The sequence below is a fragment of the Pteronotus mesoamericanus genome, unplaced genomic scaffold (genome assembly GCF_021234165.1).
Source record: "Pteronotus mesoamericanus isolate MK-2021 breed Mesoamerican mustached bat unplaced genomic scaffold, CSHL_Meso_final contig_52, whole genome shotgun sequence".
NCBI lineage: Eukaryota > Metazoa > Chordata > Mammalia > Chiroptera > Mormoopidae > Pteronotus > Pteronotus mesoamericanus.
In genome coordinates this window covers 19,128,732-19,154,138 of record NW_026555189.1, presented here as the reverse complement: position 1 = coordinate 19,154,138, position 25,407 = coordinate 19,128,732, and the positions used below count along the sequence as shown (strand labels likewise).

At 58.7% G+C, this 25,407-nt stretch overlaps 1 protein-coding gene across 5 annotated transcripts in view; it reads left to right on the top strand.

Moving 5' to 3' along the window:
* Window positions 1-418: 418 nt before the first annotated feature.
* NDRG4 (NDRG family member 4) overlaps window positions 419-25,407 on the top strand; it is a 30,863-nt gene continuing 5,874 nt past the window's right edge. For 2 of the 5 annotated variants that reach the window (XM_054579378.1, XM_054579377.1), the window contains exons 1-5: window positions 20,244-20,398; window positions 23,599-23,704; window positions 23,939-24,059; window positions 24,142-24,204; window positions 24,368-24,428. In XM_054579378.1, the coding sequence (XP_054435353.1) occupies window positions 20,378-20,398; window positions 23,599-23,704; window positions 23,939-24,059; window positions 24,142-24,204; window positions 24,368-24,428 (372 nt within the window). In that variant the 5' untranslated portion in view covers window positions 20,244-20,377. Of the gene's footprint in view, window positions 499-969; window positions 1,115-12,854; window positions 12,950-17,191; window positions 17,237-20,243; window positions 20,399-23,598; window positions 23,705-23,938; window positions 24,060-24,141; window positions 24,205-24,367; window positions 24,429-25,407 lie in introns of those variants that run through there. The other 3 variants (XM_054579380.1, XM_054579379.1, XM_054579376.1) reach the window with 3 other exon arrangements.

The window sequence follows — 25,407 nt, the reverse complement described above, 5'->3', positions numbered from 1 at the left end:
GGGTGCTGCCTCCCCCCAGCCGGGGTTCCCCTTGTAAATCTGACCAAGGACCGAGGCGGAGGCAACCCCATCCCCGGGGAACCCGACGGCGCGCGGCTGCAGGGGGATCGGAAGGGCGGGCGGGGCATCCTCTGCACCCGGCGGGGACCCTGCCTCCACGCGCCTGCGGGAGAGGCGGAGCGGGAGGGAGGGGTGGAGACCCACCGGAGGGTCTCCGCTAGGACCCGGCGTCGCGGTGTCCCGCTCGCCCGCCCGCGGGTCCAGACACCTGGTACCGGGGACGGCCTCCCGGGACCAACCAGCCGCGGCAGGCCGCGCGCCCAAGCCCCCCACGCCCACGCGGGCACGCCCCGCGGCGCCCCGCCCCCGCCCGGCCTCCGCCCCCGGGAGCTGCTCGCGGCGGAGGGGCGCGGGGCCTCGGCACCCGCACCCGCGCGTCGGCGGCGGCGGCGAGACCGGGCTCCCGCCTGCGCGTCCGTCTTGCTCTCATTGCCCTCGGTGAGTGGCGCCGCCCTTGTCCCCCTGTCATTGCGGCCGCAGCCACCCCCCCACCCCCGACGCGCGCAGCCACCGCGCACGACCCCAGGCCCCGGGAGCCGGGCGCCCTGCCCCGGGGGCCACCTCTCGCCTACGCGAGGGCGCACCGTTTCCTCCCGCACCGTCCCCCGCCTTCCCTCCGTGCCTTCCCAGCCGAGCACCTCCTGGGCCTCGACCCAGCGCCGCCCGCGCCCGCTGCCCCCACGACACCAGGGTGGCGGGGCCTCTTTGTTCCGGCCGGCGGGCGCACCTGCCCCTCCTGTCGCCTCCCGAGAGTCGCCGCACCCACCCCGCGCGCTCCCTCCGCCTCCCCGAGCTCACCCCGACCAGGTGGCGGCGGCGGGCGCCTTTTAGGGGTGCGCGGTCGTCCAATTGGTGGATTTTTAAAAGCGCTTTGCGGGGGGCGCGGCATGGAGAGGGTGGCGGCGAGAGCACTTCTCGCTCTGGCGGCTGCTGCTCCTCCGCTCCTCGCTCTCCGACCGCTTCGCTCCTCACCTCCCGCGTTCCTGTCCCCCGAGCCGGGCGGCGCCGAGAGCCGCGATGAAGGTGCTGGGACACAAGATCGAGCTGCTGACAGGTACCGCCGGCCCTCGCCGCCCGCTGCCGTCCGAGTTGGAGCGGAGCGGGGCGCGGCGGCCGGGGTTGGGGCGGCTCCGGCTGGAGCTGCAGGAGGGGGTGCGGATGCCGGCTGATTCCTGGCCCGTGCGCAGCCCGGCTCTCCTCTCCGAGTCCCCAGCGGCCAGAGCGCGAGGCGAGGGAGCGGCCTCCTGGAGTGTCCAAGTGGCCCGGCTCTAGTCGGGGCCCCGAAAGGGAAAAGGGAGCTTAGCGCCCCCGCCCTCCAATCAGGTCCCCTAAGAAAGGAGCCCCCGACTATGGCTTTGATTCCTGTCTCCTGTGACAGTCCGAGCTCCTCTCCCCGGAGAAGCGTCCTGCTGGGAGTAGACGCCGGGTGGCCTGGGAAGGGGGACGCCAGATTGGACCCTGAGGACTGGGGACCCTCAGCCTTGCAGCCGCCTCTGGAGAGGTGGCTACACAGAGCGCTGGAATCCACATCCAGGGTGCTGGTGCGGGAGAGCCAGAGGACATCTGGGTCTGCCCAGAGGAGGAGACAGGAGGGAGCAAGGATGGGGGGCCAGGGGTTTGAAGGGGGGACACAGTCCCCCAGGCACAGGGGCCTCGGTGGCCGGGTGGTGGAGAGTCAGGACAGGAGGAAGCGGACTAGGAAGGGGAAACAGCCCAGATCCCAGGAGGGCCCGGATGGTGCAGGTGATCAGTCAGTGTATCCTGGACGGACACGTGGATTCCGGTCCGTGTCCTCCAGCACCTGGGAGGTGTGGTGCCTGACCTGGAGAACCCAACGCGCCTGGTGCAGGAGACCTGGGCACAGGAGCCCTGTTAGGAGAAAGGGGCCGCAGTGTGGGGTGCACTCAGGAAAGGGCTGGAGTCAGTGGAGACGCAGCCCAGCAGAGAGGTTTAAGCAGGTGGCAATGTTTGCACTGGACCCTGAAAGATAGGGTTTCTGTTCGTTGAAAAGGAGATGGCGTTCTAGGCTGAAGGGTGGAGGGACCGGCTTCTGCAGAAGCCCTGGGGCATGAGAGAGACTTGAACTGGGAGTGATGTGAAGTGGAGACTGGAGGGCCTGGAGAGAGAGAGTGTGTGTGTGTGTGTGTGTTGAGGGGGCCAGGTCCCATGGGGCTGCAGGCTGTGAGTGCCTGTCAGAGCAACAACGTCCGGCTGTGCCTTGGTGCTCTGGCAGGCTCATAGAGCCGGGAAAGGGGGTGGGGTCCTTCCAGATCCGAGCCCCATCAGCCAGGGGGCTGGCAGCCCCTCTAATCCTTTGCCAAGTTTTCCATGTAGAGCTCACCTGACGTCAAAGGGAACCATGCAGATGGCTGAACTTGCTAACTCCCAGAGGGAAAGTTTTCCCAGCTCCCAGGGTTTGAGTTTTTAGAGCCTTGTGCGCGGAACCGAACTCCTGGATCCTTCCCCTCCTCCTCCTCCAGCCCCAGAGGACTGAGGGGGAATGCTCTTGGGAGGCATGTGCAAGGCTCCAGTGGGGGTCCGGGATTTGGGGCCCCATTTCAGTGTGGGGACCCTCATCTTCTGGGGACAGAAGTCTGGGCCTTTCCTCCCTCATCAGACGGACTCCCACGGCTCTGGCAGACTCTCTAAGCCCTTGGCCGGGCTGGAACGGGACCCCCTCCGTCACTGGCACTGATCACAGTTGCCCTGGGAGACAGCACATAGCCTCAGTCGCTGTCTTGCGGTCTTTGCAACCTTCCCCCTCTCTTTAGCTTCCTCCTGTCCTCTTCCCTGTCACGCAGGTCTCGGGTGAAGTCCCAGCCCCACTGCTGGCCAGCTGTGTGATTTCAGACAGGTGCTTCATCGCTCTGACTTCCGTGTTCTCGTCTTAGAGGCTATTGACCTCTCCCTCCGAGGGCTGGAGTGGCTCGCTGCCGTAGCACAGCGGACACACCTGGCCGGGGCCCACAGCGCTCGGGCTTCGTCTCCCCTCTGGTTCCTTGGTCTTGGCTGTCCCTGTAATGGAGATCTCCACCTGCCCTGGCTGCTTGGCCGCTAGGAAGGTGGGATCTTTCCCCACCCTACTACTTTATCTCTGCTCACACACATCTGTGAGGTTTTGACCCACATTTCCCATCGGATGATAATGGGTCACAGTCAGCGTGGTGGCCGGTGTACTGTGGTGGCAGACAGCAGGTGCTCAGTAACTGCTGGCTGAGTCCAGGCTCACACCCGTCCCCTGTCTCCCGGGTAATTTCTTAGAGGTCACCCATTCCCTGCCCCTACGTCAGCATCTGAAAATTGCTTCGCTGGACCTTCTTATTTATTTTGCTGTTGATAGCTTTCACATTCTCCTGTTTTGTTCTTGTGCCTGTTTTATGGATGAGGGCTCTCCGTTCCTGGCCTCATACCCCTGAGGTGGAGCTGGGTTTCCACCTGCATCCTGAGCCTGGGTCCTCCCACGAGATCCCGCCACCTGGCTTTGCTGGCTTTGGGCCCTTCTCGCGGCTGCTCCGCACTTTGCTTTCCTCATCCGTAATGGAGTCACTGGGGGACCCCCAGGTCATGCTCTCCGGCAGCAGAAGTGAGAGAGTGTTACATGTTGAGGGCAGCATCACGTCAGCAGCCAGCACGTGGCAGTCATAGGGCTGTTGTCCCCAAGCTGCCCCCTCAGTGTCCTAGGGCCTCCCTGTTCTGCTGTGCTCCAGTCGCCTGATGCCCTTCCTCCGGGATATTCCAGCTCCTTCTCTGGGTTCTCCACACAATCCAGGCCTCCCTGAGATGTGCCCCTGCCGGGCCCTGCTTAGGCCTTGGGTTCCCATCGAATGGGACAGGGAGGCCGTGACGCCTGGGGCTGGGCCCTGCTGGCCGGCCATCCTCGGCCCTGGCACAGGCGGGGAAAGCGGGGGCCCCACGGACGGAACCGGGAGCATGCCCAGGAGTCGGCCTGACCAGCCCAAGCCTGTGTTTTTGTTCTGGAGGGAAGAGAGCAGGTGGTAGGAGGCTGCACGGGTGAGGGCGACCAATGCGCTTCCCAGTCTCCCTCGCAGTGTCTTGCAGGCTCAGGGAAGGCAGGGATTTGGGAATCAGAGGATGTGGATTTCTGGGTCTGCCCTTGTCAGCTCCTGAGCAAATCCTTAACTTCTCTGAGGCTGGGTTCTCCTCGCCAGTGAAGTGGGAATCAGGGCCCCGCGCAGTGAGCCTCCTGGGAAGAGCCCAGCGCGGTCCCACCCAGACACACGCTGCTGCAGAGCTGGGGGAGGGGCAGGCTCTTGGCGCCTTTGGAGCAGGTGCTTTTTTATTTTAGCGGCTTATTTTTACTGTATTTTTGTCCTTACCATTTATCACACTTAGACCCTCTTCCACCTCCACCCGCCCCTCCTCCCCCATAGCGGGTGCTTTTTTATTTCCCAGGGTGACGTGGGGAAGTGGGACACTAGTCTGCAAGTAGAAAGATGACGAGTTTTGTGTATTTGTACTCAAATAGCATGTCCCCAAAGTGGTCCAGAGTCAGAGAACACTCTAAAACGGTAGACTAAGCTCTGAAATGGTCCCTTGGGAGCCTCAGTATTGGATGTGGGAAAATTTTTTTTAAAGATTTTATTTATTTATTTTTAGGCAGAAGGGAAGGGTGGGAGAGAGAGAGAGAGAAGAAACATCCATGTGTGGTTGCCTCTCCTGTGCTCCCCGCTGGGGACCTGGCCTGCAACCCAGGCGTGTGCCCTGACTGGGAATCAAACCGGTGACCCTTTGATTCGCAGGCCAGCACTCAATCCCCTGAGCCCCACCAACCAGAGCGGACGTTGGAAATTTTTTAAAATATGCTTGTTGTGGATTAAAAAGCAAGACTTTAAAGTCAGGAGTGTTGGTGTCCTTTCCATGCATGAAATTTGTTGTCTCACATGATTTCATCGACTATGTTTAAATAGCACTTGGTTGTCGACGGGCGTGTTGACCCACATTTTATGTGAGAGGGAAAGTGAAGAGTAGACTTACCCCAGGAGCCTGAAAATCAGACCCCCAGTCCTTATTTTCGGTTCACCCATTTCAGTAAACTTGACTGCTGCTCTGGGTTATGGCAGGGGAGGCATGGGGACGCACAGGTGAGTAGGGAGGCGTGGTCCACCAGAGGAGGGCAGAGGCCTGCCGATCACTGAGCGCGCCCAGGGCCGCTGGTGAGAGGCGTGTGGGTGACGAGCAAGCTGGGGGTAAAGGGGGGCGACTTCTCTGAAGGGCGAGTTGGCAGTGATGCATCAAAAGGCTAAAAATATGCGTGGTTTGTGACTCCGCAGTTGATGTTTTCGGAATAAAGAAGTGTGCAGAGGTATTTGTTCAAGGGTGTTTACCCTGTAGTTGTTAATAGAAGAAAAAGGACAACTGGAAATAACCTACATGCCCAACGGTCGAGGAGGTTAAGTAGATGAAAGGGCATTCACGCCAGGGAGCCCCAGGCAGCTGCGCATTCTGCTGCTGAAGCTATTTCTCCACCTGAACAGATGTCCCTTTGTGCACTAATAATGTCATAATAATGGTGGTGACAGCTCGCACTCAGATGCCATTTGCCGTGTGCCTGGCGCAGTCCTCAGTGCTTTCTATACAGCAGCTCCTCATCATACCAACCTGTGAGGTATGTGCTATTATTTCCCCCGTTTCATGGGTGAGGAAGATGAGGCACGGAGAGGGTCACTTGTCATAAGTCGCACAGTTAGTAAGTGGTTGGCTGGAATTTGTACCAGGATATCTGGTTCCAGGGTTCAAAAGATGATTCAAAACAGCATTCATTTTGTTTTCAGTGTTTTTCAGTGTATAGATTATCACTGGAAGAAGAATGAAAGGATATAAGCAAAAAAATAGTAACCGTGGTTATTGCCCTGGCTGGTGTGGTTCAGTTGGTTGGAGCATCGTCTCGTAAACTGAAAGGTCGTGGGTTAGATTCCTGGTCAAGCACAGGCCTGGGTTGCAGGTTCAGTCCCTCGTCGGGGCGCGTACAATAGGCAACCAACCAATCAATGTTTCTATCTTACATCAATGTTTCTTTCCCTCCCTTCCCCTCTCTCTAAAAACGAATACATAAAATCTTTAAAAATAAATAAATAAAAATCTGGGTCTAAGTCTGAAAAGGTAAAGTACAAAAAAAGCACAGTGAGTACAAAGAAAGTAAAGTGAGTTCAAAAATGTCCTCAATGAGAACTCATTATGTGCTAACTGCTCTGAAATTACTTTGTATACAAGGTGTGAACAAATAAGCAAAAATATTATGGACGTTGAGAGCCACGTTCCTCATCATGGGAGAAAAAAGTTACCAATAAAGAAAGAGGGGAAGTTAGAATAAACTGTGTGGTGTTGAACTGGAATTAAAGGCGTCAGCTGGGCTTCTTCCTTTCCAACTTGGGCCCAGCAAAGTGGCTCCCACAGAGAAGAGTGGCAAGAAGAAGGCCGTTCTGCCGTCCACGAGGAAGTGACCAGAGACCAATACGCCGCCTGCATCCACAAGCGCACCCGGGGAGGGGGTTTCAAGAAGCGCGCCCCCCCGGCCACTCAGAGAGATCCAGAAACTTACCATGAAGGAGACGGGAATCCAGATGTGGGCACTGACACCAGGCTCAACACAGCTGTCAGAGCCAAAGGAATTAGGAATGTCCCCTCCTGTACCCGGTGCGGCTGCCCAGAAGAGTGCAATCAAGATGAAGATTCACCAAACAAGTTTTATATTTTGGTCACCTATGAACCTGTCACCACTTTCAAAAATATACAAACAGTTAATGTGGATGAGAACTAACTGCTGATTGTCAGAGAAAGTTATAAAACTGCCAAAAAAAAAAAAAAAGGTATCAGTGTGACTTCCAGATTTTACAGATGGGTAGATAGAGAAGTATGTGTTCATATATTGTACTTATATGTATTTTCTCGCTTTGCCTGCTGAGATGTCTTAGGACAAGGACACCCCAGTAGCAATGAGCATACCTAGTGCCCAGATCTTGGCTTCTAAACATCATCTCCAGTAAAAGGAATCAGGGTTCCTGTGGGGCTAGAAAATGACAAACTATTTGAAAAATGATGGGCACATGGTGGAAGGACCCAAGAGCCAACCTCAAGGACGCTGCAGTGGCCAAATCCAGCACAATTTAAACAAACAAATAATGATAACAATGAACTATAACCCATAGAATAATATAAATCTCCATACTGATGTAAATAAATAAATGGTAGAGAAAGGGTAGCTTTTTCTTACAGGAGAATTCCAATTAATACATACAGAAGGAATGATGGAAATAGAAAAGTATCACTAAGCAAACTCCACAGTAATAATTGTCGGCCAGAATCATCGATGGTTGCTAACATTAGTGGGTGGAAGTATGATGAAAAACAGGATGTCTACGTAGTCTCGAAGTATCCTTCCTCAAGATACATAGTGTTAATCACAAAAGGAAATACAGTAACTTTGCACTAGAGAGACCTGCAGACACCTCCTTAATCAAGTATCAAGGTTCCTACCCCGTTAATAAAACAATTGACATCACTTACCCCAGAGAGGAGGCAGCGGGAAGGACACATCACCTCTGTTGTATTCTTTTCAATAATGCACAACCTGAGTCTCGTCATGAGCAAACAACAGACAAACCCAAATTGAGGAACATTCTACAGACCTAACAGATGAGTACTCTCCCGAAGTGTCAACATCATGAAAGACAAAGGCAGACTGAGGAACTGTCCCTCGGTGGAGGAGACTATGTGACAACCAAATGCGATGTGACATCCTGCATTACTGGGAAAATGGTAAACGTCACATGAAGTATTGTATTGGTGTTTTATTTCCTGGTCTCTCGAATTGCATGAGACAGCTCGGTAGCATCCGGTGAAGCTGGGTAAAGGGTCTGTAGGGAATTTCTGTGCTCTGTCTCCTCTGTTTTTCTATAAGTCTAAAGGTGTTTCAACACAAAAAGTTAGAAGATGGGAAAAGTGTTATGTCTTAATATTGGCAATGGTTTTTTTTCCCTTATCTATTGGTGCATAAAATGTGAGAGTGTATTATGATCAGTGATACCTTAGATTTGATGAAATCTGCTATGTTGTATAAAAACCTCCCATTTTAAAAATTTATTTGTTTTTAGAGAGAGGGGAAGAGAGGGAGAAGAGGGAGACCAGCATCGATCCAGCTGCCTCTTGCACGCCCCCAGCTGGGGACCAGGCCGGCATCCCGGGCCTGGGCCCTGGCTTGCCATCGAACCGGCCACCTTTCCATTCATTTGCAGGCCGGCACCCCATCCACCGAGCCACACCAGCCAGGGCACAACCTCCTTTCTCTACCCTTCCACGCTTGTGTCCTTCCCTACAGATAAATATTGTTACAGTTACCCTGAATCATTTGAGGACCTTTTCTTTTAAATTTGCAAATATGTGTACCTACATTTTTCACAAAAATGGTCTTATTTATACTTACCCATCTGTGACATGCCTTTTTCTCTTAACTGCCTACGTTAGAATGCTTTCCCTGTCTGTCTGCGTGGAGCTTCCTCCTTTTTTAAATCGCCCCGTGGCACACGGGGTGTGGGGGTCCCCGAGCTCCTGTGTGCACGCTCCTGGTGCTCACTTGCGCTGTTGCCATTGTCTTGCTGCCCCGGACAGGGCCTCGGCCAGTGTTCTCCACGCTTAGCATGCACGTGGGCTTCTTCCCTCAGGATAAATGAACGCCTAGAGACAGGACTGCAGAGTTGGCAGATACCGGCATTTTCATAAACTACCAAGTTGCCCTCTCAACGAAGGGGAACCCACTGCAGTCCAACCATGAGAGTCGGTGCCGGCCAAGAACGGCACCGATCCCCTAACCGTGCTCAGTCTCAGCGAAGAGTCCTTGGTTTGTGCGATCATCTCATCTCATTCAACCAAACCTATCAAGTGTCAGCAGAAGAGAGAAATGGTTGTGGTTACTGCAGGGGTCTGAGGGGAAAGGCGCTCCGGGCAGGGGGAACAGCATGATCAAAGGCTGGCGCGCCCTGTGGGCAGGCTGGGCCTACGGAGTCGGCGGGGCTCTTTTGCTCTGAGTGTCAGAATCCAAACAGGGCAGCCTGGAGCGCAGTGAGAACGTGTTGGAAAGCCCAGTGCGCGCGCTTGTGTTGAAGGGACTCACAGGTCCAGAGTAAGGATAAAGCAGGGGAGCTGGTCTAGGTCAGGCTGGGTATGAATCCAGGGGCTGAGGCTAGAGAGGGCAGATTATGGCTGGGAAAGAAAAAAAAACGGCACCCCCCGAACCCGCCTGCCGTCTGCCTAGGGAGACGGAACACTTGTGGAGCGGGGCTTCGGCGCTCGGGCCTGGGCTCCCTTCCTGAATCTGCCACAGGGGGACAGTCGCTTCCCCTTTGAGCCTTTTCTTCCTCATCTGTGAATGGGGTCACTGAGGGGAGGTCTAGTCCCCATCCCAGCGCCCCCCCCAACCCAACCAAAGCTCAGGACGGGGACACAGAGAGTGATATGAGGGGCCATCTACCTGTAGGACTCCAGACTGCCTTTGGTTGATAGACGATATTTTATTAGCATCAGGCGTGATTAGACATTTATGTATCTAACAAAGTGTTCACCCCGAAAAGCCTATACCCACCTAGCACCATACACAGGTACTATGATATCATCGACTATATTCCTTGTGCTGTACTTTACATCCCCACGACTATTCTGTAACTACCGATTTATATTTCTTAATCTCTTCACCTTTTTCACCCAGCTTCCCATCCCCTCTTCTATCTGGCAACCATCAAAATATTCTCTGTATCTGTGAGTCTTTTTGTTCTTCACAGTGACTTTTTAAATTTTTAAAAATATTTTATTTATTTATCTGTAGAGCGGAAGGGAGGGAGAGAAATGTCAGCGTGTGGTTGCCTCTCATGCGCCCCCTACTGGGAACCTGGCCTGCAACTCAGGCGTGTGCCCTGACTGGGAACCGAACCTTTGGTTCACAGACCGGTGCTCAGTCCACCGAGCCTCACCAATCAGGGCGTTTTTAAATCATAACTTTCCTAGGAAGAGCCTTCCCTGCACCTCCATGGGACTGTCGGCCCTGGCCTTCGTTCCGGAGCCCCATGCGCCTGAGCCCCGGGTGCGGCCCGCTGGGCCTGGGGCTGTCTGTTTCCCGTGGGCTGAGGCAGCCCCACTTCTCCGGATCCTGAGGTTTCTCTCCAGCCGTCTTCCCCTCCACCCTTCCATCGCGGGCCATCTGTCCCTGCACTGCCCACTCTCAGCCCTTTTAATAGCACCGTCCTTAGGGATGGTGGTTTCCTGGGTTGCTTCAGAGCAGGCCTGAGTGGGGGCGGGGTACCCCGGTGCTGCTAAGGTGTTTAAGCGAGTTGGGTGCTCAGCGAAGCTGGCAGCTAAAAAAGTCCTGGAAGAGTTTTCCAGGGTGGGACCCTTCCGTTAGCTCCCCGCCCAGATGGGTGGGTGAGCCTGCCGCCGTCAGAGAGGATGGAAGAGAAGGGGTGGGGGCGAGGGGAGCGGACGCCATGCTAAAAATACAGCCCATCTGCACTGTGTTAGCTGGTTTCCCCGGAAACCACTGGGAACCACACGCTCTGGCATGGCACGGAGATGCGGGACCGGAGGCCTGGGCGGGCACCAGCCCCCCTGCCCGGCCTCTGGGGACAGGGCTCTCCCAGGGCGCTGCACAGCTCTCGGTTGGCCTTCCACGAGGCCTGGTTGACAGCCGCTCCCAGCCCAGCCTCGGCACATCTCAGCCCCGAAGTAGACTCCAGTGGGGACCCCCATGCATTGCGATAGCATCTTTGTAACACTCTGGAGAGCTGATGCTTTGCTCTTCTGATGGGAGGGAAGGCCGCCCAGGGAAGCTGTGGAGCTGCAGCCTGGTTTCATGACGGCCCTGCCACAGAAATGGGTTCCGTCTGGGGCCCTGTGTCCCTGGACCCCAGGCAACCGCTGGGCCAATGCCCACCCCCTGCAGCCACTGGGCCTTCCACGGGGAGAAGCCAAAGCAGCAGGGATGGGCAGAGGGGGGGTGTGGCGGGGCAGCGGGGTGCATCTTTGGGCTGAACACTAGTGGGACTGGCAGCCTTTGGGGCAGAAGGGAAAGCCTGAGGGCTTGGCGCTTACGCAGGGCTAAAAACAGAGTTGGGAAGGAAGACAGGGTGGGAGGGAGAGAGGGTCAGGTCAGGCGCTGGGCTGAACCAGGTGTCCCAGGACCCTGTGTCCAGGCCTGGCCCCTCTGGACCTGCCAGTGACCCTCTCGTGCCCGTGGCTTCCTCCTCTCACTGCCCATCAGGGTGAAATCAAATAGCACAAGAAAGTGCTTTGTGAGCTATCCCATCCTTTCTGCACAAGAGAAAGCAATTGTTATCAATCTTAAACCAGATAGTTTTGGGGGTTTTTTTAATGTTTTTTCCTGATTTCAGATGACAGGCTGCAGTGTTCAGTCTTCCACCCGGGATGGTGCCTGATAACTTCAGGATGCACATCCTTCTAGGCTTTTGTGTGTGTGCGGGGCGGGGGGGGGGGCTGTGTGTATTTCTCATAATTTGGATACTGCATATTTTATAATTGCCTTTTCTATTCAGTAGACACAAGCATTGTCCCATGTTAGGCGGTATCTTTTAGAAGTTACTGACGCATAGTTTCTGTGTCTCCTGCCCTGTTCGTGGACACATAGCGCCTTCCTGTTTTTCTCTGATACTGTAAATGGCCCTGTGGTGAGCATTCTTACAGATCAATCGTTAGATGCCCTCTCCGGACTCCTTAAGAACTGTCTTCAAGAGAGAGGATGGCTGAGTCCAAGAGTATGAATCTTCTAAATAGCTTTAACTCATCCTGCAGAACTGCCCTCCGGAAAGATGTATCAATTCCTACACCCACAAGCAACCTAAGAGAAGTGCCAGCTTTAGTACATCTTTGCCAGCTGCGCGAAGTTTGCAAGTTCCTTTGGCCAAAAAAAAGGGTCTTGTTTTCACCTAACTTTCTTTGACTTCTAGTGAGCTTTCATGTTTTCTCATGTGTTTATTCTGATCTAAGCAGGTGAGGGGTGATGGTACCAGGCTCAGTGGGCTGTGGGGTCCTGGGACCCTCTCTGTGTGCCCCCTCCCCACCACTGGCTCCTCCAAACATGCACACACAGGCATGCATGTATACACACATGTGCACATATGGCCCTATCCTCTCCTGAGGTTCAGAGGCCCGGGGTCTCCCAGGAGCACCCCCCAGGGCCTGGACCTACCTCTTGGTGTCTGTGGGGTGAGTGGTTACCATGCGTCACCCTTCCCTGCGGGTGGTGTGTCACGGCAGGCACGCCCTGCTTCAACGTGATTCTGCCTGCCACCCTGCCAGGCACCCCGCTCCAGGGCCGCCGCCATCCAGGCTTGTCCTCCGAGGCCCTCTGGACACCCCTCAGCTCTGTTCCTGTCTGTGTCCTCTTGGACCACCAGGGCCTGCTGGTTGCTTCTGACCCCTTGTTTGGCTTCCCTACACTGGTCCGCCTGCCTCTCAATAAATGCAGAAATTTTCTGGACATTGTTTTAGGGGTTATCCTGTATTGCTTTTCTTTTCCTTACTGTTTTTTGCAACATACTTTAACTTTTAAGAACAAATAATACAATGGCATCCCTGCGCCAAGCAGCGGAGCCCGGCGCCTTGCCGCGGGGGGAAGCGCTGGGCCGGCCCCACGCTTGAGGGGACCCGAGATGGAGCAGCCGGTGCCGTGCCTGGTCTCCTTCCCCAGCCCCGGCGTGCGCTGGGAGGGGCGCAGCAAGGACCTGGTGCCCCTGCCACATCGGGCCCCAACGCTAGTCCTCGCCCCTCCCCAGGGCTCCTGCTCCACGACGTGACCATGGCCGGGCTGCAGGAGCTGCGATTCCCGGAGGAGAAGCCGCTGCTGAGGGGCCAGGACGCCGCCGAGCTGGTGAGTGGCCCCCGCGCGGTCCTGGGACGGAGGGCACCCCCTGGTGGCCAAGAAGAAAAACGCGTGTCTTCCTCCCGTCTTGCCCCACTGACCCTCTCTTGGGGTGAGCCTCCCACCAGGAATACTCAAATCAGGGGTCCCAAACCCCGGGACCGCGGACGGGTACCGATCCGTGGCCTGTTAGGAACCCAGCTGCGCAAGTGAAACTCGCTTGAGCTCCGCCTCCTGACCCCTCCAGCCCTCACGGTCTGTAGAAAAACCAGTCCTTGGTGCCAAAAAAGTTGGGGACCGCTCACTCAGGCCACCCTGAGAAGCCTTGTCCCCGCCTCGGAAGTGTCCCCCGCCTGGCTAAGTGGCCACACCACTACCGCCCAGCCCACCTCGGTGGCTTTGGCCGCCCTTGAGGAGAGTCACTGCCATTTCAATAATGAGAAAACGGAGACACAGAAAGGTCAGTTCGTTTGGCCAAGGTCACACAGTAATCGAGGGCTGAGGCTGAACGCAAGCCCGGGTTCCAGGAGGCCCTCGAGCCTCAGGAGTGCCCGCGGAGCAGGGCGGTGTCCAGCAGGGGCACGGGCTTCGGCCTTGCCTGGTCTGAGCTTCTCCGTCTTTTCCTCGCAGGCTCTGAGGTTTGGGAGCACATACCACCACCAAGAGGGGTGGGACACTTGAGGTTGTTACTTTGTTCCTAAGGGCCCTCCTCAGGGCTCTAGGGTTAGAGTCCAGTTATTTCTAACCCACACTTCCCTGCTTGGGAGATTCTGGCACCTTCCCCTCCCTGCGAGACGCAGCCGTGGGTCCACACTCACGGATTTCTGGGGCCTCCGGCCAGGGGCTCTCTGCTGGTTGTGCGGTCCCGGTCCCCACCCTGCCTCCCAGTTTACAGGTGGGGGAGCCAGGACCCCAGTCCCAGACCCCGTGGCTGCCCTCCCCCAGCCTCCCACCGAAAGGAGGTAAGCCCAAGAGCCACTGAGTGCCACATGCTGGGACAGATTGGCTGCCCAGGGCCCCATGAGGCCAGCCGTCCTGCCCCCGAGAAGAATACAGTCTTATCTTAAGACAGAGCCTTGAGTTAACTTGTAAGTCCTGATTATCTGAGGGCGGCCCCCAGGAACGGTCAGGGGACGGCTGGTGAGCTGCGCACTTGGCGGGCCGCTTGTTCTCGTCCCCCTCCCTCCATCATCTCTTGTCCAAACGCTTGCGGGAGCCCCTCACAGGCCGCTTTATTCTGCACAACCCTCTGTAAATATGTATGTCACTCTTCTGCTTAAAGCTGGTCCCTGGCTGCCAGCTCGCCCCGAGTTACAGGTGCGGTCCTTCCGGGGCCCAGGGTGAGACCCCCACTGCCCTCCACGCCCTCCCCTGCTCGCTCCTCGCCTGCCTCCCAGGCTCTCTGCTCTTCCCGGGACCCGTCGCCCGGGTTCCAGCTGTTCCTTGTGCCTGGTGTACGCCAGCCCAGGACATTTTAGGGCTGGCCCTCGTTTTACTTGGGCTCTGCTCAGATGCGTCTTCCTCAGAGAGGCCTCCTCTGAGCACTGGATCTAATGTCGACACCCCACTAGGCCCTGTGCCTGGCCTAGCGCCCACTTCTCCGGGGACCTGCCCCAAAGGCTCGGAGCAGGGACCCGGTGGGTTTTGTACCCCAGCGCCTCCCTGCGCTCAACCCAAAGGCTCGCGCACAGTGGAAGCTGTAAATGGGGATGCAGCTCAGAAGAACTCAAGCAGAGACCTGCCTTCTTGTGTGGGCATGATGAGGCTCATGGTGGCCCTCGGGGACCCCTGCGCCCAGCACACAAGCAGAGGTGTGGGGCTTGGGATGGGAGGGGGTTGCTGCTGGCTGGTACAGGATGTGCGTCTGTGGGCGGCGCAGGGAGCTCAGTGCATCTTGGCTGCACATGTGTCCTGTGCCTGTCTCTTCGACCCCTCACCTCAGCGGGGCACCCCACACCCCTGCTCTGATGGCCTGGCCCTGCCCTTTGCTGCTCCCCCATGAACACGGCCCCCTTTGACCAGCAGCCTGGCACTGCCTTTTTTCTGCTGCCTTTGGTGTCTCTCGCCTCATCCCGCCTGAACCTGGATGAGAGTTTGCACCGAGATGCCCCCGCCCCGCACGAGGGTCCGCGTTTCAGTGACCGTGGAAGCTGTGGGTCTCCAGTTCGGTTTCTGTCCTGTCTCTGCTCAGCGTGAGCCCTGTGCCGCGGACCTGGTCACATCTGCTTTCTCCAAAGGCACATGAATGCCCTGCTCCCAACCCCCCAAACCTCCCGGGTGTCCCCAGCGTGGCCTTGGCTGATTTCCGTGACACCTGGTGCAGTCCTGCCTTGCTCTGCCTTGCAGAGCGACCCTGGCTGGCCGCCTGTTCCCCACACGCAGTCTCCTTTCCCAGCTGCGGCGTGTGAATGTCTGCCCCTTTTTATTCCTCAACCTGCTTGGTGCAAGCCCTCTGAGTCCAGGGAGGAGTGAATACTCCCTCACATTTAACCCCTCCATTCCCATTCCTGCGCCCCGTCCCCCCCCCAGACCCCCCCTCCACCGGCGCAGTTCCTCCTTGACCCCCGGGGTCTCCAGGCTGCCTTGTATCATTCCTGCGGTTTCCTGGTTTGCGGTCCTGCCCCTTCTGCGCCCGCCCCAGCACCCTGAGAGCACCCAGCACACCCTACCGGCATCAGCCTCGCCCTCTGTGTTGATTTGTTTTTAACAAAACTGCCCCCTCCCTCCTCCTTTGACATAACTGAACCCTGGGGCTCTCGAGGACAAAAATGTGCCACATGTGTTTCCCTGGCCCCCCTGGTGCCTGGTCTTCCAGCGAGAGGACTCACCAACAACCAGCCTTGTCCCCGGAAGCCTGGCTTTCCTCCCTGGGCCTGAGACCCTCTAGTGCCATTGGATTGGGTCCCTCGCCCTCTCCACCCCAATGGCCAGGGGCAGGTGGCTTGCTGGTTTTCATTCTTTTCCTTCCCTCTCCTGTGACTTGAGGTCACCTCCCTTGTTGCTGATTTAGTAGAGGCTTGTGGTACGACTGGGGCAGAGAGTCTCGTGCAGGATTGTCCAGTACCAGTGACAGGACCACAGCCAATACCACACTCCTCCTTGGAAGTGGTGAGAGCAGATGCTATAGTCCGTCTCAGCCAAAAGGCCGAGAAGCGGTCCATGCGTCTCCTTGAATCTCGTGGGCGTCGAGGCTCCAGGCTGAGCCGTTCAGCCTTGCAGGTCAGAGCAGAGAGGCTCCCGGCATCTCGCTCTTCCTGGGCATGTGCTGAGCACCCCCTGCCCAGGTTCCCTTCCCCAGAAAAGCCCCAGGGAGGGCGCAGTGTCTGAACACATGGGGCGGAGTCCCCACGCCTTACTCTGCACGTCTGCCGCCTTGTAAGTAGTGGGTTCCTCTGAGCCACGGTCCCCACATTCTCGATGTCAGACTCGTTCGTCTAGATATTTTTATGGTAACCCTTTTTTTTAAAGATCTTATTTATTTTTAGAGAGAGGGGAAGGGAGGGAGAGAAATATCAATGTGTGGTTGTCTCTCATGCGCCCCCTACTGGGGACCTGGCCTGCAGCCCAGGCCTGTGCCCTGACTGGGAATCGAACCAGCACCCTGGCTTGCAGGCTGGCATCCAGTCCACTGAGCCACACCAGCCAGGGCTTATCCAGATTTCTTTGGGGAGCCCATTCCATGCCAGGCTTTATGCGGACGGCAGAGCCAGACGTGGTCCCACCCTGGTGGTGCCTGCAGGCCCATGGGAGAAACAGGCACCAGTGACAGACACACACTGGTCGGCGTAAGTGAGCCCCAGACAGGACCTGACGCCCTGACAGCGCAAGGCCGGGGCGTGGGTGCCGGGGCCTCAACCGCCAGGTCCCTCACGTGGGTGTGGCAGGCGTGGCTACCTCTGCCCTTGGGCCATGATAGTCAGACCTTGAAAACCATCTGGGGGGGCAGCAGGACAGTGGCCAACAGCGAGGACTTGGAGTCCGAGGTGCCACCACTTGGTGGCCCTGTGACTCAGCCTCTGTGAGCCTCACTCCACTCTCCTGTCAATGGAAATCTTCACATTTTACGTGAATCAGGAAAATCGATGGGAGTGGCTGTTGGTAGGCTTGTCCGTCAGGCACTTACTAGCCTGATGCCTGGTGCTTGGGAAGCCCTGGATCACTTTTGTCAGCATTAAGATGGATGGGCCAAGCCCCTGTGGAGCCCCTGGCCAGCCAGGGCCTAACGCCCACCCCCTCTGTTTGCTCCCTCAGGAGAATGCCGACCCCTTCCTCTTGGCCGCGGACACAGACTGGAAGGTAGGTTTCAGCTCTCAGCCTCCCCGAGACGGAGAGACGGGGAGACGGGGAGACGGGGAGACGGGGAGATGGAGAGACGGGGACGGCCCCTCACCCACCCAGCCTCGTCCCAGGGGAGGGTCACACCCTTCCATCTTCCTGGAGCAACCGCTCCTTACCTCGTCCCCTCTCGCAGCCTCCAGGACCACCCTTGCTGCTTGCAGTGGCTCCGCCTGCCCCCTGCCTGGTGGGAAGATGACCCCCTCCCTGAGTAGGGTGGGGGAAGGGAGGCCTGGGGGAGTGAGGATGGAGACCAGAGGGAGGGATGCTGTCATCTGAATCAGCATTTTCCTCCAATGAAAGCCAGGCTGATGCTCCAAAATAGCTCCTGTTGCCATGGCAGCTGTTGCCAGGACAACCACGTCCTCTTTAGTTTGAAGCCAGATTCCTTGTGAACACTGGAATCGTTCTTTGTTTTTATTCCTCCTCACAATGATTTCACTCATTTGTCCAGCCATCTCTGCCCTCCGAGTCTGTGGTAGCCATTGAGTTCTGGGTCTCGGGAAACATCTGGCAGCAGACACAGGGGGATCTCCGCCAGTTTCAGGCCCCGCTGACCACCACAATATGCTGGGCAAACTCATACCTTTCTGGGACCTTCCTCCTGGCTCTCTGGCACTGTCCCCCACCCCCCGCTCCCTGGCCTGGACCTGACTTCCACCTGGATCAGTCTCCCAGCCCCAGGACAGCCCCAGCCTCACCGTCTGCACGCAAGGGCGACGCAGGAGATGGGGCGACAGGCTGGCTCCTCCCCCAGACAGTCAGGCAGCCCTGCATGAGGATTCAGACTTGAGCCGGGCCCTGGGTCACGAGCCTGTCAAGGACGCAGGAGTCCCAGCTACAAACACAAAGGGCGCCGGAGCTGGAAGGACAAGACAGGACCTGGGGAGGAGGGTCAAGCAGGAGCCCAGGGAGAGAGAGATGGGAGGAGGGTGGCTACCAGACAGCTGAGGCCCAAAAAGGGATCAGTGCGGTCACGCCAAGGAGTCCTCTTTGTCCTTCCTGCTCTGAAAGACGGCGGGGATGTGTGGACACACAGACCTCCTCCCCGGGAGGGGGCTGGTGACATGAAATCCCAGAGCAGCCAGCCCCTGCCTCATTTTCCTCCTCTGCAGAGTGGGTGTTAGGAAGATATAATGAGCATGAAGGTGCGAGTAAGCTTCGGTTTCCTGACCCTTTCTCATAGGTTTGTGTGTTACCCTTAGAGCTGCTGTTTTCCCGTTTACAGCTGTGGAGGCTCAGAGAGGTTGACTGACTTGCCCAAGGTCACACAGCAAAGACAGGGCAGAGCTATGACTGGTGACTGGGTTCAGCCAGCAGGACCACAGCCTGCCCTGTTCAGCCACTGCACAGCCTCCAGGGAGGGAGCCAGCAGTTTGGAAAGGGACACGTATTGTCCCATTTCTTCCAGATGCGGGCAGGGCCTGGGCAGGCACGGGGTCAGGTCTACAGTGATTCAGGGAACTTTTTCTCACTCTCATAGCAACTCTGCGGGAAGGCACAATTCCTGTAAGCCTTGCCCGAGGTCACCCAGCTCGGGGGTGGGGAGCTGGAGCATATGGGAGGATCTTAGGGGCCGTGCCTTTGCAGCCTGCCTCAGTGGCTGCAGCCTCTTCCTGTGCCCACGCGGCTGCAAGGAACGGGGAGAGTGGCCGGGGCACAAGGGGCCGGGGACACCCCGTTCCACACCCTGGCTGCCCTGGGCAAGCGCAGGGCCTGGCGCCCCGCACTGGGCCTCCAGAGCGAGAGGTCAGCGACGGGGCAGGGAACGTTCTTCATGCCCCTCAGGCACAGGACATGGCCAGGAATAGCCTAGACGGCAGGTGTTGACCAGGCCACTAGGCACCCAGAGACGGGGAGGTGACTGCCTCCCCCGAGAGCAGCCAGCCAGTGTGCAGGGCTGTCGGCGCGGGCTGGGGCCAGTGGCGCAGTCCTTCACCAAAGAGACAGAATCGGGGCACAGGCGCCCAGCGCCCCTCCCTTCTCTCTGTCCCCCCTCCTCCTCTCTGTCCTTGGGCTCTCTCCTCTGGCCCATCCCTGGCCTATTTCCTCTCTGCTCTCCTGTGCTCCCCCTTTCCCTCTGTTTTCTCTGCCTGCATGTCTCCAGCCAGCTTCCCACCCAAAGCCTTGTTTCCCCGGAGGACGGGGCACGGATGGAGCCTGAGGTGGCTTGTGTGGGAGCCAGGCCCATGCTGGGCAGGTCTGTGGGAGGTGGGCCTGCCGCTCCTCCTCTCCGTGGTGGCCTCCAGTCCTTGCAGCAGGACGGGGTGGGGGGCAGAGCTGGTGTGTGCACACCGTACTGCTGGCCCTGCCATCTGCCCCAGCCCCCTGGCCCCAGGACCCCCCTTGCAGCAGCATGGACAGGCACTGGGCATGTGGGTGGGCAGAGCGGCAGCTGCCCTCCAGAGACCCTCGGGTGGCAGAGAAGGAGCAGTCTCCTGCAGCAGGGTCGTGGCCCAGGCTGCCCCAGGCAGCAGCGACTCCCCGAGGCTGTGAGGCAGGCCTTCCTGGGGTGGAGGCCGGGCTTGGGGCCCTCTCAGGCCCCTCCCTGCTCCCCAGGCCAGGGGTCAGGGCTGTGCTGTGTAGGGCAAGCCTGTGTGGCCGCCGTGCCCCGCATGGTGTGGGCGTGGGTGACAGGCCCCCGTGTACCTGACACAGGGCCCACCTGCGCCCACGGCCCAGTGTCCCATCTTCCCAGGACTCGCGTGCAGCTAGAGCTGCAGCCTGCGATGTGTGCCTGTGTGCTGGGGCTGGCGGAGGCAGGGGCTGGGGGCCCTCAAGGATGAGGTGTTGATGGGGGTGAGGGGGTGGGTAACAGGAGACTGGGTGAGCGAGGACCTTAGGAGCCAATCAGAGCCAGGTTTGTCTCCCGACAGCCAATCTGGAAGCCGCTGCTCTCGGCGAGCGAGTGGCTGCTCAGAAGCCCCGCAGGGAGGAGGGACCGGCCTAGGGCGGGCAGGCCCCGCATATAAACAGTCACGGGAGCGGCGCCCCATCCCAGAGCCGCTCGTTTCCCGCTGGAGCTGCCTCTGCCCCTGGACTCCAGTGACTCAGGCCTTTGTTTGTCCTTCCTTGTCGAGGCGTGTCGCCGCCCTCGGCAAGATGCCCGAGTGCTGGGATGGGGTGAGTGAGGGTTGCGGGGGCCCGGAGGTTGCTGCGGCGGAAGGGGCATCTCTCCGCCTCTGTCTGCTGTCCCATCTGCCTGTGATCGCCTCGCCGTGGGGAGAACTGGAGCGAGGCCAGCATGTTGTGGTCTCCTGGTGACCACGGCCCCCGGCAGCGATTGGGGGCGAGCTGCCAATCAGGGCCTGAAATGTGCAGCGCGCGGACCGGGCTGAGACTGGGCTGAGAGTCTGTGCGGACCGTGTGTGCATCCCGCTGACGTGCGCCCATCTCCTGGCACGTGCCCGGCGCGGGGCTCCCCGCTCCTGGGGCCACCTCGGCCCCGGCCACGGCTGTGTTCCGTGCGTGTGTCCAGGCGTCCGTGCGCCCGGGTGTCCGCGCCCCTGGCCCTGCGGGCTGTCTTGTTTGCATGGCTGCACCGGAGTGCAAGCAGGACAGCGCCTTCCTTCCTTAGGAGGTGCTGCAGCCGCTCCACGGTCCCTAGGGCGCTGCGGGGAGGTCTGTGTCCGGGTGCTCGCCGGGCCTTTCGACGCGGGGGATCGCAGTGCCTTCTGTTGTTCCCCGGGCGGGGGAAGGCAATGTGGGGTCCTGAGCCTGCGGACGGCCCCAGGTGGGCTCCAGGGCGCCTCCTCCCGCCCCGGCAGCCCTGCCCACCTAGTGAGGGAGAGGCAGGGGCGCGCCCCGTCCTCCGTCCCCTAGCCCGGTCCGCAGACTACGGGTCTCCTGCACCCAAGGCGACGACGTCAGCGCCCCCCACCCCCGTGCAGCCCGCGGTCCGCTGGATGATTGACGCGGGGGCGACGGATGGAAGCGCAGTAGCCTTCCCGTCCCACCCTGGTGCCCCGAAACCAGCTTCGGGGCCGCTGCCGTCAAGGTCAAGGGCGAGGGGGCCTGGCTGCCGCAGTGCCGCCGGCCGGCCGGGCGCCCACCTCGGGGCGCGGGGCGGTGACGTCACCGGGAGCCAATGGGAACACTCGGTCCTGGGGCTGGGGGCTCCAAGCCTGCCGCTGCCGCCCTGGGGGCGCCCCCTGCCCCGTCTCCGTGTGCAGCCCCCGGAAAGATTGGGGCGCTCGGCCTCTTATTCGGCGGCCCTAGGTCTGAGCTCCTGGTGGGCAGGCCCCGCGGAAGGGACACCCGGCCAATGCCTGTCCCCGGGGAACTGAGCCTTAGTGGGGCAGGCACAGCTGCTGGGTCCCGCTGCCCAGCGATAGTGATGGGGCGATCACACCTGGGCTGGGAGGGGTAGACGCCCCCTCACTTACAGCTACGGACTGTCTGGGTGTGAAAGACTCGTCCTGCGCCCCACTTGTGCCTGGAAGGGCGAAAGGTGACCCCATGCTGCGAGGAACTGCCCTGCGTGCCGCAGGAAGCGCACTGCAGCGCTTGTTAAATGGGCCTCCACTTGCCCCCCAGCCCCTGGCTCTCTAGCGGGTGTGCACCCCTCCTGCCCCTGACCCCATCCTCTAGAGCCAAGGGGTGGGTTTGGGGACCCAGCCTGGCCGTACAGCGGCAGCCTCAGCAGCGCAGTGGCTGCCTGCTTGGAAGTTTCCTGGGTGGAGCTTGATCTCTGCAGGAAAGAGCGCTTTCAGGGGCCTTCAGTGCACTGCTCCCCTGAGGTCTGCGCTGGCCCTGCCCTGCCCTGCCCTCTGGGCTTGACCTTGGGTGGCTCGCTCTTCTGAGGCTTGGGTCGCTGTGGGGAGTGAAAGAGGAGACAGTGAAAAGAGTGCAGTCGGTGGCCGGTGAGCAGGAAGCGTTCCTTGTTTTGGTGGCCCTGACGGAGGAGGACGGGCCTGCGACGTGGAAGGCTGTGGTGGACCTGGGCCCCCCCACCAGAGGGTGACAGGGTGTGTCTAATAGGACCTCACAGCAGAATTATGGCTCCCAGGGTTTGGCCTTTGGCCATGGGGTCAGTACCACCTTGTCACTCCCCGCTGGAGACACAGGCCAGGACAGTGGTCCACTGAGCCTAGACCCAAAAGGCTAGTCCCTAAGAATGTCTCCTACCTCCTGAGTCTGTCCCTTACCTGTTGTGGGAGGAACTTTGGTTCTCTTTGAACCTAAGTGTCCAGCACGTGCAAAATAGGGGAAAGAGCTCCTGCTTTCCTGCAGATGCCTGGCGCACAGTAGGTGCTCAGTCAAGGGCTGCGCTGTTTCCCTCTGGGCTGTTCCCCCAGCCCCACCTGCAACCGAGGGGCCGGCTCCCAGGACCCCAGCGGCGCAGGGCTGGGCTGTGTGTCCTGCTTGGATAGCCCCTCACGGAGCCCCCGTCCTGTGACGTAGAGCGGCCAACCAGTTTGCTGAAGGACCAGCCAGCAGGGCTTCCCCCAGGCCCAGGACACCCCGGCGCAACAGCTCCCTTTCCGGGGCTCCCTCCAAATGCTAAGCACTTCACAGACATCAGCTTCTTCAGGTCTCACAGAGTCCCTGGCTGGGAAAGAGGTGGCAGAGGGACAGAGAAGTCGTGTACCTGGCTCAGAGGCACACAGTGAGGGGCAGAGCAGGCCTTGAACCCGCAGCACCCAGCCCCTGCTTCCTGAAAGACTAATGACCCCGAGCAGCAAAACCAAGGGTGTGAACAGGCGAGGAGCCAAGCCCAGAGTGGCCACAATGAAAGGCCGGGGGAGGCAGGTGTCCAACTGGGCCCTGCCTTAGGGGAGACTCTGGGTCCTACAGGGAGGGACAGTCGAGGTGGAAGGGAAGGCAGGAGCAAGAGCCCGGAGGTGGGACCAGGGCAGGCATGGGCGCTGGAGGCTGGGCCTGGTCGGCGTGGGGCCGGTCACCAGGGACCGAAGCCAACCAACAGCAGCAGCAGCCCCAGGAGGATGTGCGGTGGAGGAGGAAGAGATGAGGGCGGGACTCAGGCTGGGGCGGCACAGCTGTCCTAGTCAGATGGGGCCACGGGCCTCACGGGCCCCTAGAGGGCCACTTGCAGCAGGGCCTGGCTGTGGCAGCTCGCCCCACCGGCTAGCTTGCAAAAGGGCCCAGAGCTTTCCTACGTGGATCAGTTCCCGTTGTCCCTGTGCCGACCACCCCTGGGAGGGGGCGCTCCATCCGTTACATCCCCTCTGCCGGCCACTTGGAGCGATGAGATTGGGATGTCCCACCCCCGTGGGGCATGCAGGCCGCCCCGCAGCCTCTTTACCCAGAGGGCCCAGGAGCGGGGGCTGCCCCGAGTGCCCAGCCCTGTCTCTCCCCTCTAGGAACATGACATTGAGACTCCGTATGGCCTCCTGCACGTGGTGATCCGGGGCTCCCCCAAGGGGAACCGCCCGGCTATCCTCACCTACCATGACGTGGGCCTCAACCGTAAGTGCTCCCAGCCTCACCCAGCCTTTCCCTGCCCCGAATCCGCCAGGACAGTGAGGCCTCCCCGCCCTCCACCCAGGGCCCTATGGGGCCCCGACCACACTCAGCTGTGTCCTCAGCCCCGTGGGCCTTGGTTTCCCCACTGGACCATGAGGCCGATCACCTCTGCCTCCCCCTCGCCCGCAGAGCCAGGGCCTCCCAGCCCTCTGCTCAGCGACAGGCGTGTTTTTGCAGACAAGCTGTGCTTCAACACCTTCTTCAACTTCGAGGACATGCAGGAGATCACCAAGCACTTCGTGGTGTGCCACGTGGATGCCCCCGGCCAGCAGGTGGGGGCGTCCCAGTTTCCTCAGGGGTAGGTTCCCCGCAGCCCCCCCTGACTTTCCCCAGCCCTGCGCCCCAGGCCACCCCGGGCCTGACCTCCTGCCTGCCTGCAGGTACCAGTACCCCTCCATGGAGCAGCTGGCCGCCATGCTCCCCAGCGTGGTGCAGCACTTCGGGTGAGTGCCCGCCTGCCCCGTCCCTGTGCACGGGGCCCAGGGCTGCCCGCCCCAACCTCAGGCTCTGGCGGAGGCCCAAGGGCTGTGGGTGGGGCCTGCGCGGGTGCCATTTATGGGAAGTGGCGTCCCTGGCCCTAGACTGACCAGCTGTGCTGTCCGCCAGGTTCAAGTATGTGATCGGCATCGGGGTGGGAGCCGGAGCCTATGTGCTGGCCAAGTTTGCGGTGAGCTCCCTGCCCTGCCCCCTCCCTGCCCAGGGCTGGGCTTCCTGCGGCCATTCTTCAGCCACGGGCGCTTCCCTGCTCGCTCTTCCTTCTCCTTCTCTTCTCCCCACTTCCTATTATTTAGAGCCTTTTTTTCCTTTTTGTCTCCAAGGAAATGGACTTCTTTTTAAAAAGGTTACTTTTTCCATACATTTCCTCAAAAGACTATTAACTATAACTTGCTTAAGTATGATCTGAAGGCAAAATTTCTATTAGCAGCAAACTATACAACTAATTGCTCCAGCCACAAAATAAGGATTATCCTAATCACTCATTCACTAATTAGGGTAATATTTAAACAGTCATGTTGAAACCAAACACTACACTACTGTTCGGTTTGCATGGTTTAATGAAACACCATGTCGGGTAGGAGCCACATGCTTTTCGTTCCTAAGACCAAAAACGTAACATTCAGTATTCATATTATTTCTTTCTCCAAAAGAAATGACCAAGAATTTTCAACTCTAGTTCCAGTTTCAATGCTGAACCATCTTGTTAACTGTAGACCGTTTCCTGCCACCCCAACCGTGGCATGACGTGAGCGTTGTCGGTATCCCACCCCCCGAACTTGGGCAAAAAGCTGAACAGAAAACGTGGGTCCCTTTTACCAGGTCTAACTAAGCAGGCTTTGGCTTTCACATGATTAACGCCACTAGGGCTTCCTTGTCTATGAAAAGCAAAGAAACAAAATGTTCTCTTTTTTTTTGAATTTTAGTTTTTTAGAGATTTTATTTATTTATCTTTAAAGAGAGGGAAAGGAGGGAGAAAGAGGGAGAACAACATCAGTGTGTGGTTATCTCTTGCACGCCCCCTACTGGAGACCTGGCTCAAACCCAGGCATGTGCCCTGACTGGGAATTGAACCTGCATCCCTTTGGTTTGCAGGCCAGCACTCAATCCACTGAGCCACACTAGCCAGTGTACAAAATGTTCTGTTAAAA